General features: G+C 43.5%; 2 protein-coding genes across 7 annotated transcripts in view; both read right to left on the reverse strand.

The window, feature by feature from the left end:
• Nucleotides 1-1488: 1488 nt before the first annotated feature.
• Nucleotides 1489-7488, reverse strand: LOC111979023 (gap junction Cx32.2 protein-like). Its single transcript, XM_024009304.3, has 2 exons — nucleotides 6535-7488; nucleotides 1489-6242 (listed from the first exon to the last, which is right to left on the reverse strand). The coding sequence occupies exons 1-2, from the start codon at nucleotides 6596-6598 to the stop codon at nucleotides 5056-5058; spliced, it is 1251 nt and encodes a 416-aa protein (XP_023865072.1). The 5' UTR covers nucleotides 6599-7488; the 3' UTR covers nucleotides 1489-5055.
• A 99-nt stretch (nucleotides 7489-7587) lies between these two features.
• The window catches only part of LOC111979472 (cyclin-Y), a 31770-nt gene continuing 26220 nt past the window's right edge, over nucleotides 7588-13137 (reverse strand). For all 6 annotated transcript variants that reach the window (XM_024010038.2, XM_024010039.2, XM_024010040.2 and 3 more), the window contains 7 exons: nucleotides 12980-13074; nucleotides 12842-12877; nucleotides 12661-12718; nucleotides 12383-12502; nucleotides 11329-11495; nucleotides 10865-11027; nucleotides 7588-10495 (listed from right to left, as the gene is read on the reverse strand). In XM_024010038.2, coding sequence (XP_023865806.1) covers nucleotides 10379-10495; nucleotides 10865-11027; nucleotides 11329-11495; nucleotides 12383-12502; nucleotides 12661-12718; nucleotides 12842-12877; nucleotides 12980-13074 — 756 coding nt within the window. In that variant the 3' untranslated portion in view covers nucleotides 7588-10378. The remainder of the gene's footprint in view (nucleotides 10496-10864; nucleotides 11028-11328; nucleotides 11496-12382; nucleotides 12503-12660; nucleotides 12719-12841; nucleotides 12878-12979; nucleotides 13075-13137) is intronic.

Consider the following 13137-nt stretch of genomic DNA (forward strand, 5'->3'; position numbering starts at 1 on the left):
TTTTCAGCCTCCTGCGGGGGAAGAGGCATTGTCGTGCACTCTTCATGACTGTGTTTGTGTGTGTGGACCATGATAATCTTGACACTGAGAATCTTTAAGCTCTTGATCTGCTCTACTACAGCCCCGTTGATGTGGATGGGGGCGTGCTCGGCCCTCCGATTCCAGGCCTACCACCATCGTGTCGTCAGCAAACTTAACAATTTACATTTAAGTCATTTAGCAGACGCTCTTATCCAGAGCGACTTACAAATTGGTGCATTCACCTTATGATATCCAGTGGAACAACCACTTTACAATAGTGCATCTAACTCAAGCAATGGTGTTTGAGTCGTGCGTGGTCACGTAGTCGTGGGTGAACAGGGGGTACAGGAGGGGACTAAGCACGCACCCTTAAGCACGCACCCCCGTGTTGAGGGTCAGTGTGTCGAATGTGTTGTTGCCTATCCTCACCACTTGGGGGAGTCCCGTCAGGAAGTCCATTGATTGTGGCCTGTGGAATATTGTCCCACTCCTCTTCAATGGCTGTGTGAAGTTGCTGGATATTGGCGAGAACTGGAACATGCTGTCATACACATTGATCCAGAGCATCCCAAATATGCTCAATGAGTGTCTGGTGAGTATGCAGGTCATGGAAGAACTGGGACATTTTCAGCTTCCAGGAATTGTGTACAGATCCTTGCGACATGGGCCGTGCATTATCATGCTGAAACATGAGGTGATGGTGGCAGATGAATGGCACGACAATGGGCTTCAGGATCTCGTCACGGTATCTCTGTGCATTCAAATTGCCATTGATAAAATGCAATTGTGTTCGTCAGTCCGTAGCTTATGCCTGCCCATACCATAACCCCACCACCACCATGTGGCACTCTAWTCCCGATGTGATGTTGACATCAGCAAACCGCTCGCCCACACGACGCCATACACACGTCTGCCATCTGCCTGGTACAGTTGAAATCGGGATTCATCCGTGAAGAGCACACTTCTCCAGCATGCTAGTGGCCATCGAAGGTGAGCATTTGCCCATTTAAGTCGGTTACGAAACCGAACTACATTCGGGTCAAGACCCTGGTGAGGACGACGAACACGCAGATGAGCTTCCCTGAGACGGTTTCTGACAGTTTGTGCAGAAATTCTTCGGTTGTGCAAACCTACAGTTTCATCAGCTACCCAGGTGGCTGGTCTAAGACGATCCCACAGGTGCTGTACAAATCTTTTTGCCCATGCTGGCGCTACAGACTGCTAATACATTACTATTAAAGGCCCAGTGCACTACTTTTGTGAGAAATGTTTTTGTTCTATTAATATATATATTTTCTTCCAATCTTTCAGGTGTTGCTGCAGAACCCTCTGCACTCATACCTCTCATGGCTATGGCCACACCTATCAGGTGGATGGATTATCTTGGCAAAGGAGAAATTCTCACCAACAGGGATGTAAACAATTTTGTGCACAAAGTTTGAGAAAAATACGTTTTTTGTGCGTATGGAACATTTCTGGGAAATTGTATTTCACGTAATGAAACATGGGACCAACACTTTACATGATGCGTTTAAATGTTTGTTCAGTGTATGTTCAGTGAAGCAGGCTCTCTAATTCCTTTACCACTATATCTTCAGACAGGGTTGTACATCGTTCCTTCATCACTCAAAATTAGACTAGAGGTGAGGGTTGCAAAGGTCAACGGTTATGGCTATATCCGTCAGTCCATGTTCGTGAAAGTGTGTATGTATGAGTTTGTAAGTCAATGCATGACATTTCCATTTCCATATACAGGAAAAACAACAATTCTGCATATCTATTCTATGTTGCCTCTACTCTGACAGTGTTTTCTAATTCTTCAATACACAGACAACACTAATAGCCTGTATACTGTCTCTCCACTTATTTCCCTTACACAACAGAGTCATATTCACTAGGCCCCAAACAAAGAAAACATACTAAAACAGGAAGGGACTTCCTGACTTTGTCCTGTAAGAAACGTTTGTTTCGTTTTCTGTTGCAAAACAGTTTGCTACSGTTCGCAATAAWGAATGGGAATAGTCCATTCATTGTATGTAGTGATCTCTACATTTTCTCCGACATCAACATCCAAGGAGTGAGAATGGATTTTTCTGTCACCAGGGAGAACAAACATATAATCCTACTGAATTCTCTACGCAACATGCAATCTGGTTTCAGAGAAAGACGTATAATACTATATGTCCTCCAAGTTGTATTATAAATTACATCATCCAATTCGTATGCTATTTATTGTATGATCAGGTAAAACATATACTATACGTCCTCTCATTCCTATGATATTGTACAACTGCTATTCCATTCATAATGTAACCTAACGTAATGTATCATACTAAATGAAGGAGAACGGATTTTCGTACACAATCTTACAAATTTGCTTTGAGGCCAGGTTGATATTTGATATATATTTTTGATGTTCTCTTATGCTCAATGCTGAATTCTCTACCTAAATTGATCTATCATTAGTTAATGTCAACCATGAGATCTGAGTACTGTACCAATAGCATATAGGGCCAGTGAGGGTTGGATCATTTTCAGATGAACAGGGCTCTGGTCAAAAGTAGTGCACTATTTAGGGATKGGGTGCCATTTGGGATGCATCTGAACAGTGGATCAATAAGGTTGAGTAGGAGCTGACTCATTGTTGTGGTTTTCCCATGTGAACACCAAACATCATGCTTGCAAAACAAATTCAGAAAATAAAAATGATTTAAAATCTAAAAATATTTAAATTACAATTTACAGTTAAGGAAAAATATCTACATACAGTATGTATAGGTATTTTCAAATGGATTAAGAATTTCTAATCTCTGGCAGAGTGGTTCTTTCTTGTATCTGCACTTTCATTTATCTACCAGAGGAGGACAGTAAAGACAATGGCATACACTTATTCAGACGTTACGCGACCCTGTTGTTTCAATGGATTTAAAACAAAAATATTATTTAAATAGGCAAGTCAGAACAAATTCTTTACAATGACAGCCTACCCCGGCCAAAACCAAACGACGCTGGGCCAATTGTGTGCCGCCCAATGGGACTCCCAATCACAGATGGTTGTGATACAGCCTGGAATTGAACCAGGGTCTGTAGTGATGCCTCTAGCACTGAGCTGCGCCACTCGGGAGCCCTAAAACAAACAAGGTAATGATTATGACAGCCCCATGTGTACTTAAATGTTTAATAGTCTATACAATTACTTTAAAAAAGGAATTATATAAATGCAGAGAACTTGTCTACGAATTGAACAATGAAACAACATCCCTGTCCCAGACAATGAATGAATGTAGGCATACATTTAAGATGCATATACCACAACCCCGTTCCTTTAATTAACCTTTGACCTACCAGCATCATCACCCACTTACCCGGGGTAAGTTGTTCCAAGAGACCACTTTCTTTGGACAAGATACACTACAAAAGTATGTGAACGTTCTTTATACCACTCCAGCCGACGCTTGGCATTGCCCATGGTGATCTTAGGCTTGTGTGCGGCTTCTAGGCCATGGAAACCCATTTCATGAAGCTCTCGACGAACAGTTCTTGTGCTGATGTTGCTTCCAGAGGCAGTTTGGAACTCAGTAATGATTGTTGCAACCGAGGACAGGCGATTTTTACCCGCTACGCGCTTCTGCACTCGGCGGTCCCATCCTGTGAGCTTATATGGCCTACCACTTCGCGGCTGAGCCGTTTTTGCTCAGACGTTTCCAATTCACAATAACAGCACTTACTGTTGACTGGCGTAGCTCTAGCAGGGCAGAAATTTGACGACCTGACTTGTTGAAAAGATAGCATCCTATGTAGCTTAGTTGGTAGAGCATGGCGATTTCAATGCCAGGGTTATGGGTTTGATTCCCACGGGGGAAAGTATGAAAATGTATGCATTCACTACTGTAAGTTGCCCTGGAAAAGAGCATCTGCTAAATGACTAAAATGTCAATCCTATGACGGTGCCATGTTGAAAGTCACTGAGCACTTCAGCCAATCTACTGCCAATGTTTGTCTATAGAGATTGCATGACTGTGCGCTTGATTTTATACAGCTGTCAGCAACGGTGTGGCTGAAATAGCCAAATCCACTCATTTGAAGGGGTCCACATACTTTTGTATATATAGTGTATGTTTTCAAAACTGTTTTTTAAAATTATTTCCAGGGATACACAACATACTGAAATATATGTAAATATCTTTGTTAGAAAGAAAACTATATTTCCCTTGACAGAGTGATGCTGAATGTAACAAATGGCTCTCCCCTACACTCAAAACCACATGAAGGCTTTGGCCAGGATTCATTCCAAGGCACGTTGTAGAGCAGCACATTGTGTTTGACTTTTAAATGTAATTTACACTTGAGCTAACATCCACAGCATTGTTGACAGTAGGTGGGCTTGCATTCACCTCAACTTTTCCATCACTGGCCTCCTGTAAAGCCTCTCCTGACATTTACAATTTATTAATTTAGCAGACACTGTTATTCAGAGTGACATACAGGAGCAATTTGGGTTAAGTGCCTTGCTCAAGGGCACATCAACAGATTCTTCACCTAGTCGGCTCAGGGATTCGACCTTCGGTTACTGGCCCAACGCTTTTAACCGCTAGGCTACCTGCCACCCTGGTAGAGGAATAATGTTCCTTTGTTACCCTCAGTTCTCCAAGTGGTCTTAGCTTCTGATGAGTCGGGGCATGTCAGTCTTGTCTGACTGTTGTTTGGGAACCCAATGAAAGACCGTGTGAGCTGAACAACAGCGGAGTGCGGCCATCATTGCTCTTGAAGGTCAACTAACTGGCATTAATTGGATCACCCATTCTAATTCTGTTAGCTAACACATACAGTGAACACATTCTGTTTGTAGAGCTGAAAGTGTGAAGTCACAACAGCAAAATGCAATGTAGCCTATTATTACAATTTGGGGAAAAATGAATTTAAGTGTATGTAAAGAGTAAATCATCAGAGTTGTTGAACTAAAAAAGACAGCTCTCCCATTGTTGTGTTGCTGCCTTGCATAGAATTACATAGGTCTAAATAAAACAATCTACTTTACTGAGCATCTGATGAGGAAGAAGAATCACTGGAAGAGCTTGAGGAGCCCCTTACTTCCTGTAGGTTGACGTCGTCCAGGAGCCTATCACGGGATTCTGCGCTATCATAATGCTGCTCCAGGAGTGTTGCGTCTACCATGGTGGACTGGCCATGCCTCCGACCACTGTACATTGGTGAGGGTGTAAATTGGCYTGACACTACTACTGGGTCTCTCTCTAACCGCTGGGAGAGAGGGACGGAAGATGAATGGGAGATGTGGTTTGGATGAACGAAGCACCCGCTCCATGGAGCCCCCATAGGAATGGGGTGAAATGGCGGTTCAATCTTTGCATCCCTCCGCGGCAGCCTGCTCCCCTGCAGTGGTTGGGCAGCCACCCTAACGCGAGTCTCATCATTTATTCGGACTCTTCTGTGTGAAAGGTCACCGTTTGGGTTACATTTCGAGGTTGGTTTGTCAATGTGACTTTGTCCTCTCTTGAGGACAGTTTTGGGGGTGTTGTGGTTCTGGTTGTACAGGACTTCCATGTCCTCCCCAACCCCACCATTCATCAACCGTCTGCCCTTTCTCCTGGTCCTCTGTGTCACCATCCATTGCACAGAGCACACAATATCTGCCAAGTTCAGTAGCAGAGACAGGGAGGCAGASCKCAGCATGAAGTTGAGCATGATGGTCTTCTCTGTGGGGCTGGATACATAGCACTCCACCATGGACGTACAGGGGAATTCATAACACTGGAAGCTCCTGGGGACAGAGAAGCCATAGAGGTAGTACTGGCCGGCACTGAACGCTGCCTCCAGCAGAATCCGCAGTATCACATCCAGAAGATAGGCACTAACAAAGTTAGGTGTTCCTTTTGGTAGAGCGTGTAGAGGGGTGCACAGAGTGCCTGCTCCGGTCTGACTTCTGCTTCCAGAGAAATAGTTCCCTCTGATACGGAGAGTTGACGATACTTTGTGGATGATATAAGAGATGAACATCAGGTGAGGGAGACAGAGCATGATCAGTTGGAACAGCCAGAAGCGGAAGAGGGAGAGGGGAGCAAAACTGTCGAAGCAGACGTTGGTACAGCCTGGCTGGATGGTGTTGCACACAAAGTGCTCCTGCTCGTCCCGGAAGASGGGATAGCCAGAGAACAGGAGGATGAGTAACCTCAGGACCACCATCAAGATCAACCATGTCTTCCCTGCAGTAACAGCAAATCAATTAAATATTCACTCACACACATTTAAACATTTACATTTTGGTCATTTAGCAGACGCTCTTATCTAGAGCAGCTTCTAGTCAGTGCATTCAACTAAGGTAGGTAAGACAACCACATATCACAGTCATTGRAAGTAAAACAAACATTATTTTAGTGTTAGATACTCTTGAAAAAAAGCTTCATGTTAGTAACATTAACTATCCCATACATACAGCATCTACAGGCTCATTTACATACAGAACAGTATGTCCACATGGAGGAAAGGGAAACCTACCCAGAAAAGTGACGTTGTGATTGAAAGTAATGAAGAGTATTTCCATTAGGCCCGTCTTCTCCATGATAAAAACAACAAGCAGCTCATCCCATTGAGATCCTGTCTGTATACCTTGATCCAATCCAGATTACTCAGCAAGGGTCCATTTCAGTCCAATCAATCCAGTTCAACTCAATTCAGTCCAATTCAAATCCAAGTACCTCATTTGGTTGTAGAGAAGTGGCTCCAGAGTAAGTTCTCAGTTCCCCAGAGTGTATGTCTACTAGACTATAGATCTCTCTCAAGTGTTATAAACAGCTCAGTGATGCCAGGCAGGGTCCTCTCTCTGCTATTATTATCACATCCAAATCATGTTACCATCAAAGCATTGCTAGGATATTTCAACAAAATACACTGAGCTCAGACAACTGGTCGGGTCTACATAAAAGAAGCATAGTGATTATAGAATGTTATTCGAATTGAGGTTACCAGGTTAAAGGTTATAGGACAATAATGAGAATTGTAGCTTTGTGCCCAAATGGTGGTGATCTTGGCCTCCTGTCCATTAACCTCAATATCCAGGCTTCCTCACATTCGTTCGGAAATAGCAGAGTGATTAATGATACTTGGTGTGCATCCCAAATGGCACGCTATTTCCTATATAGTGCACTGCTTTTTACCCGAGCCGTATGGGCCATAGTCAAAAGTAGTGGACTACATAGGGATTGGGTGAGTATGGTAACGTGAGACTACATCTCCATGAAGCCATTTTAATGGTCATGTCAAGACAACAGCTGCTACATGTTGTATATGTAASAGTATGGCTTCTGTCCCTCTTCTAGCACACAGCTAACTAGCTCGCAATTCCACATTGGCTACAAATAGACTGCTAATAGGGGGATTTGGTGATTAGCATACACACATGATCTAACAAGTTCTCCACATATAAACATAAATTAATACAACAGTCAGACAAACGCTTTGGAAATAAGTGTATTTTATACTTTCATGTGTTGTCCTCTTGGATTTCTAAACTGTACAAATAGTTTTCACCCAAAAATAAATGAATCAAAATCAAAAGACATTTTCTTTTATTACAAACATGGATCAACGCCTCCATATAAATATTTCAAAATGAAGTTAATGATCGCATCATCACTTTAATACTTGATTATACACTGTACAAAGTTTACTCTCTAAATAATTCATACAATTGTAGTGCTTCAGTTGTCAGTAGGGTCTTCTTGACAAATGATAAAAACACAAATAAAAGTTGATCATGAATATAACAATATTAATATATTTATAAGACAAAATCAAACTGTATAACGTTTGGAGGAGCTATGTTATATAGAAGTTGGCTCAGTGTTCAGGTTTTTGTTCTTAAACAAATAAAGAAACATTGTAGTTTAAAACATCGAGTTCTAAAACAAAAAAGTCATGCTTCACACGGTGTATCAAGTATGATAACTCATTTCTATCCTTTCATTGGTCAGCTTCTTGTCAATATAACCTACTTTGAATCCTGTGGATGACACATTCACAGTAGATAAATCACTCACATTTACACTACATGGCCAAAAGTATGTGGACACATATTAATCATGGGCATTAATGTTGGTCCCTGCTTTGCTGCTATAACAGCCTCCACTCTTCTTGAATAGGCCTGGCTCTCAGTCGGTGTTCCAATTCATCCCAAAGGTGTTTGATGAGGTTGAGGTCAGGGCTCTGTGCAGACCAGTCAAGTTCTTCCACACTAATCTCGACAAACCATTTCTGTATGGACCTCGCTTTGTACACGTGAGCATTGTCATTCTGAAACAGGAAAGGGCCTTCCCCAAACTGTTGCCACAAAGTTAGAAGCACAGAATCGTCTAGAATGTCATTGTATGCTGTAGCGTTAAGATTTCCCTTCACTGGAACTAAGGGGCCTAGCCCGAACCATAAAAAACAGCCCAAGACCATTATTCCTCCTCCACCAAACTTAACAGTTGGCACTATGCATTCGGGCAGGTAGTGTTCTCCTGGCATTCGCCAAACCCAGATTCGTCCGTTGGACTGCCAGATGGTGAAATGTGATTCATTCCTCCAGAGAACTCGTTTCCACTGCTCCAGAGTCCAATGGCGGTGAGCTTTATACCACTCCAGCCGACGCTTAGCATTGCACATGGTGATCTTAGGCTTGTTTGCGGCTGCTCGGCCATGGAAACCCATTTCATGAAGCTCCCGACAAGTTCTTGTGCTAACGTTCTTCCAGAGGCAGTTTGGAAATCAGTAGTGAGTGTTGCAACCGAGGACAATTTTTACGCGTTACGCGCTTCAGCACTCAGCGGTCCCTTTCTGTGAGGTTGTGTGGCCTACCACTTTGTGGATGAGCCGTTGTTGCTCCTTGATGTTTCCACTTCACAATAACAGCACTCAAAGTTGACCAGTGCAGCTCTAACAGGGCAGAAATTTGACTGAATTGTTGGAAAGGTGGCTTCTTATGACGGTGCCACATTGAAAGTCACTGAGCTTTTCAGTAAGGCCATTCTACTGCCAATGTTTGTCTGTGTGCTCGATTTTATACACCTGTCAGCAACAGATGTGTCTGAAATAGCCGAATCCATTAATTTGAAGGGGTGTCCACATACATTTGGCCATGTAGTAAATCATTGATGAATTTAGCTGCAGATCTGAATATAACATTCTGAGTAACTAGGGAGATATACTAGTGGAAAGGTACCCACTGGGCACAGACGTCAGTTCAAAGTCTATTTCTTATTTACATAAAAAGTTTCGGTTAAAAGTTCAGTGAAAAAATACATTTTTCACATCCAATCAGTTTTCCACATTTATTTTGTTGAAATTATGTGGAAACAACGTTGATTCTACCAGTTTTTGCCCAGTGGGTAGTAAAGTAATATGGTCAACTTGTTTGAACATGAACAAAATAATTGTGTTCATTAAGAACTAAATGTTTCTGGAATTTGAATGTAGATCTCCAGTAGAAACGCCTGCACATCTAGAATGCTGTTTTACCTGATCAAATACTGTCTGCAGGTACTTGGATTTGTCAGGTTATAGCAGTAGGCAGTGAAAACAACCTTATGAACACAAAATGAATAAAAACCCTTTCACCAAAAGCTACAGAACCATCTCCAAAGGCCACCTGTCTGTCGTGCCACGCCAGCTTGGACAGTCTAGGACCCATGATCGTATTCATTAGTGCACGCCATAGCAAAACATTTTCAACGGAAACCGGATTTTTTTTCTTAATGGACAGGTTCAGGTCTTCCACCCGTTTCAGTCCTTTTTCTTTCGTTTGGTGCGACCCAGGAAAAGAGGTCAAATGTCACTGAAATGTTGTTTTCTGACAACTTCTCTGTTGGTTTGTTGCTACAACGCATAAAGCTAATGTTGCCACAGTGATGGTTGGCTGGCTACTTTTGATGGTCTTGATAGTCACCTGGCTGCTTCTGTCCACATGTCATGAGATCTCTTAACAGTCATCTTTATGTTGTATCACAAAGAAGCTTTCATTTTTCTTACTCTTAACAGTCAGTGAACTACCAGTCCTGTAGAGAGCTCTTCCCTGTGTTACAGGAGCGGAGGCACTGTGAAGGCATCTATCTGTGACAGGGACAAGGTCGGTCTGTCTATCCAGGTTAGGTTTGCAGAATACGGGTAACCTTTCCAAAATTCCCAGGAATCCAGATTTGATGATTCCCGGAATCAGCAGGAAATCCCGGAATCCTCCAATCAGGTATTCTGGAAAACCTGGGAATTTTGGGAAATTTACCATGCTGGCCTCAGGCCCAGTCTCAGGCCCAGTCTCAGGCCCAGTCTCAGGCCCAGTCTCAGGTGTGGTCTATGTTCCTGGTTGTTAGGAAAGGATGGCAGGGACCCATCGCACCCCGACCAGATTGTCCACGCTCGCTGAGCGCTTCTTGGCAGCTCTCCTGGCATCCTTGTACTTGTCATCACATAACCTTGAGATCGCCTGCAGGAGCAACAAACATGATGAATCGATAAACAAACTCGCTTGAACGGAATTGTTACTGCCCTTCAGGCATAGACTAAAAGATGTAGAAGATGTAGTTAAAGTGTTAAACCAAGACTATTCAGAGGATCAGCTGCCATCAACACAAGCCATTTTCAGATCAGCCGTTGACACAAAGTGCTCTATAGTAACCCGGCCTACCCTCTACTGCATAGCCTCTGCTTCTCTTTCGGTCTTGGCCGGGCTACTGTAAAATCACCTTGTGACAGCTGCTAATGTAAAAAGTGCTTTCTAAATAAATGTAGTTATTGATAGATTAGATTGAGTAGATTGATAGATTAGATTGAGCTAGATTGAGTGGTGTCTCACCTCTAGTCTCTGGGCTTTGTCCCGGCTCAGGGGCTCCAGAGGGAAGCTCAGGTTGTTAGTCTCTGACAGTGAGCGCAGGTCAAAGTAATACTTGGCATAAACACTTGACGGAACGTTGATGTTGAACTGCAAAAGCTCCAGAAACTGACGCTCCAGCTCGTTCCTGTTGAGAATATATGTTTTTCACAACAATTGATGGCACTCATACAGACAGCTCACTGTCCTAGAGATCGACACCAACATATTAGGGGCACGTATCCAAAACATCAGTGTAAAAACGAATTGTTGAATGTACAGTACATGGTTTTGATTTCACAATGTGGTCTAGTGTCAGACCTACAGTAAGTCAGTAAAGCTTTAAGTCTGAGATTTCCAGAAAAACTGTGTACACACTAAATGTGAGCAGCAAAACAGGMCAGCTACAATTAGCCAGCAGAAGAGTCCCTGATTTATTTTCTTCTTACATGTCCTCCACGGTGATGTCTTTGAGGATCTGGCAGTAGTCTACATTCCAAACAGCCTGGTCGTCCCAGACCTTAGAGGCCAGCAGAATGGCTCCCAGTACCATACGCTTCCAGTTCTCTGGGCCAATGTCTATCTCGGCATACGTCAGCAGCCTCTCAACGTACACCTGAAAAACACAGTGGGAAAATGAATACTAAAGTCATGAGGTAATTGTTGTGATATTGGCAGCTTCCCAAATAACACCCTATTGCCGATATTGTATGTTCATCTCCGGATCATTCGTGGCACACACAGAGCCATTTAAAAATCTGACCAGTATCTGAAGCTTGATTCATACAGTAACCTCCTGTGAACTCCCTCTTAACCCACCTCTTCTCACCCGAGGCACACCCGCCCCCATCCCTCCTCCATCCCTCACCCCTACAGCCCCTATCCCTCCCTCCCTCTCCTCACTCCCACATAGCCCCCCCCTAATCGCACACAGCCCGCCCATCAATCCCCCCTACTCCCACACAGCCCCCCTCAGTCCCCAGGGCCATCCTCCCTCCCTCCCCCTACTCCCCCTCAGCTCCCAGGGCCCTCTCAGGATGATCTCCTGAGAGAAGACAAGGATGTGTGTAAATTGAAGACAAGGCCACAACGTTGGTGCATCGAAATGTCACTTGTTGTGTGGAGAATGTGCTTCTGTGATGCTGACGTTAGCTCTGCTCTGGCTGCAGACCATCTGTGTGTTCCTCTGGCAGTAGAATAGTATACCCAGACCTTTTACTGTACGTTCGTGCAACAGAGGACACAGTGGCTAACTGGCTTTGGCCCCTGGCGGTTGGCCTAATTTTCCTCCACTGCTGCTCATGTCAGTGAATATCACAGGCTCTGAAACTGGCTGCCAGCCACACACAGACACAGGCTAGTTAGGAGGCTTCTTCTGACAGAATTGGCCTGCATCCCAATTCCCTATATAGGCCTTGGTCAAAAGAAGTGCACTAAATAGGGTATAGGGTCAGGTGCCATTTGGGACGCAAACAATGGAGTCAACCAGTCCCCCTCCTTTACCAGTGTAACAATGGCACATTCTGCAGTGAGCTGAGCAGCGCTGAACAGCATCCGGACGAAGCGGTAGATCTGTTTCTGCTCGGGGTCGTGTTTGTCATAGTCAGACGGCACTTCAGATTTCTGAGAGAGTAGAAGAACATGAAGGCTTTATGAACATGGTCACTGTATAAAACTAAATGTATAGATTCATACATAAAGGGATACACACACACACACAAACACACACACACACACAGTGGGTCAATATGAACACAGGAACTGATTGCATTGGCTGTTACCGAGAGAGGGTGAAGCTTCTCGTCAAAAATGTCTTGCCGCATTCCTCCATCTGTGTCCCTGAAACAGGTCATTCAGGAACGCTCAAATGTCAAAGGTCAAATGTTTTACTGGACTGTTACACTAGCTAACCAAACTCTCCATTCAAGGCATTGCTTGCTCACAGTGATAGGGTATTCTTACCTATTCTTTATATGGTAATATATTGCAAGAGATACACTGAAAGAAAGAAGGGTAGTTGTTAAAGCATTTGTCACAACCAGTACTTTCTGTCTGTCCCATAGGTCAACCCATGTAAACGGAACTGGGACATACACTCACCATTTAATGGTGAATTTAAGATTGGGCTGACTGACTGTGTTGTCATCCAGGAAGATGGTGGAACAGGAGCTGTGTTTTCTTCTAGTTGATCCATGCTATAATAATGAAATAGAATTACAAATACACATCTCTATATTGCTGCAATTATAAAAGCTGAC

Source organism: Salvelinus sp. IW2-2015, linkage group LG19 (assembly GCF_002910315.2).
Source record: "Salvelinus sp. IW2-2015 linkage group LG19, ASM291031v2, whole genome shotgun sequence".
In the NCBI taxonomy this organism is placed as follows: Eukaryota; Metazoa; Chordata; class Actinopteri; order Salmoniformes; family Salmonidae; genus Salvelinus; species Salvelinus sp. IW2-2015.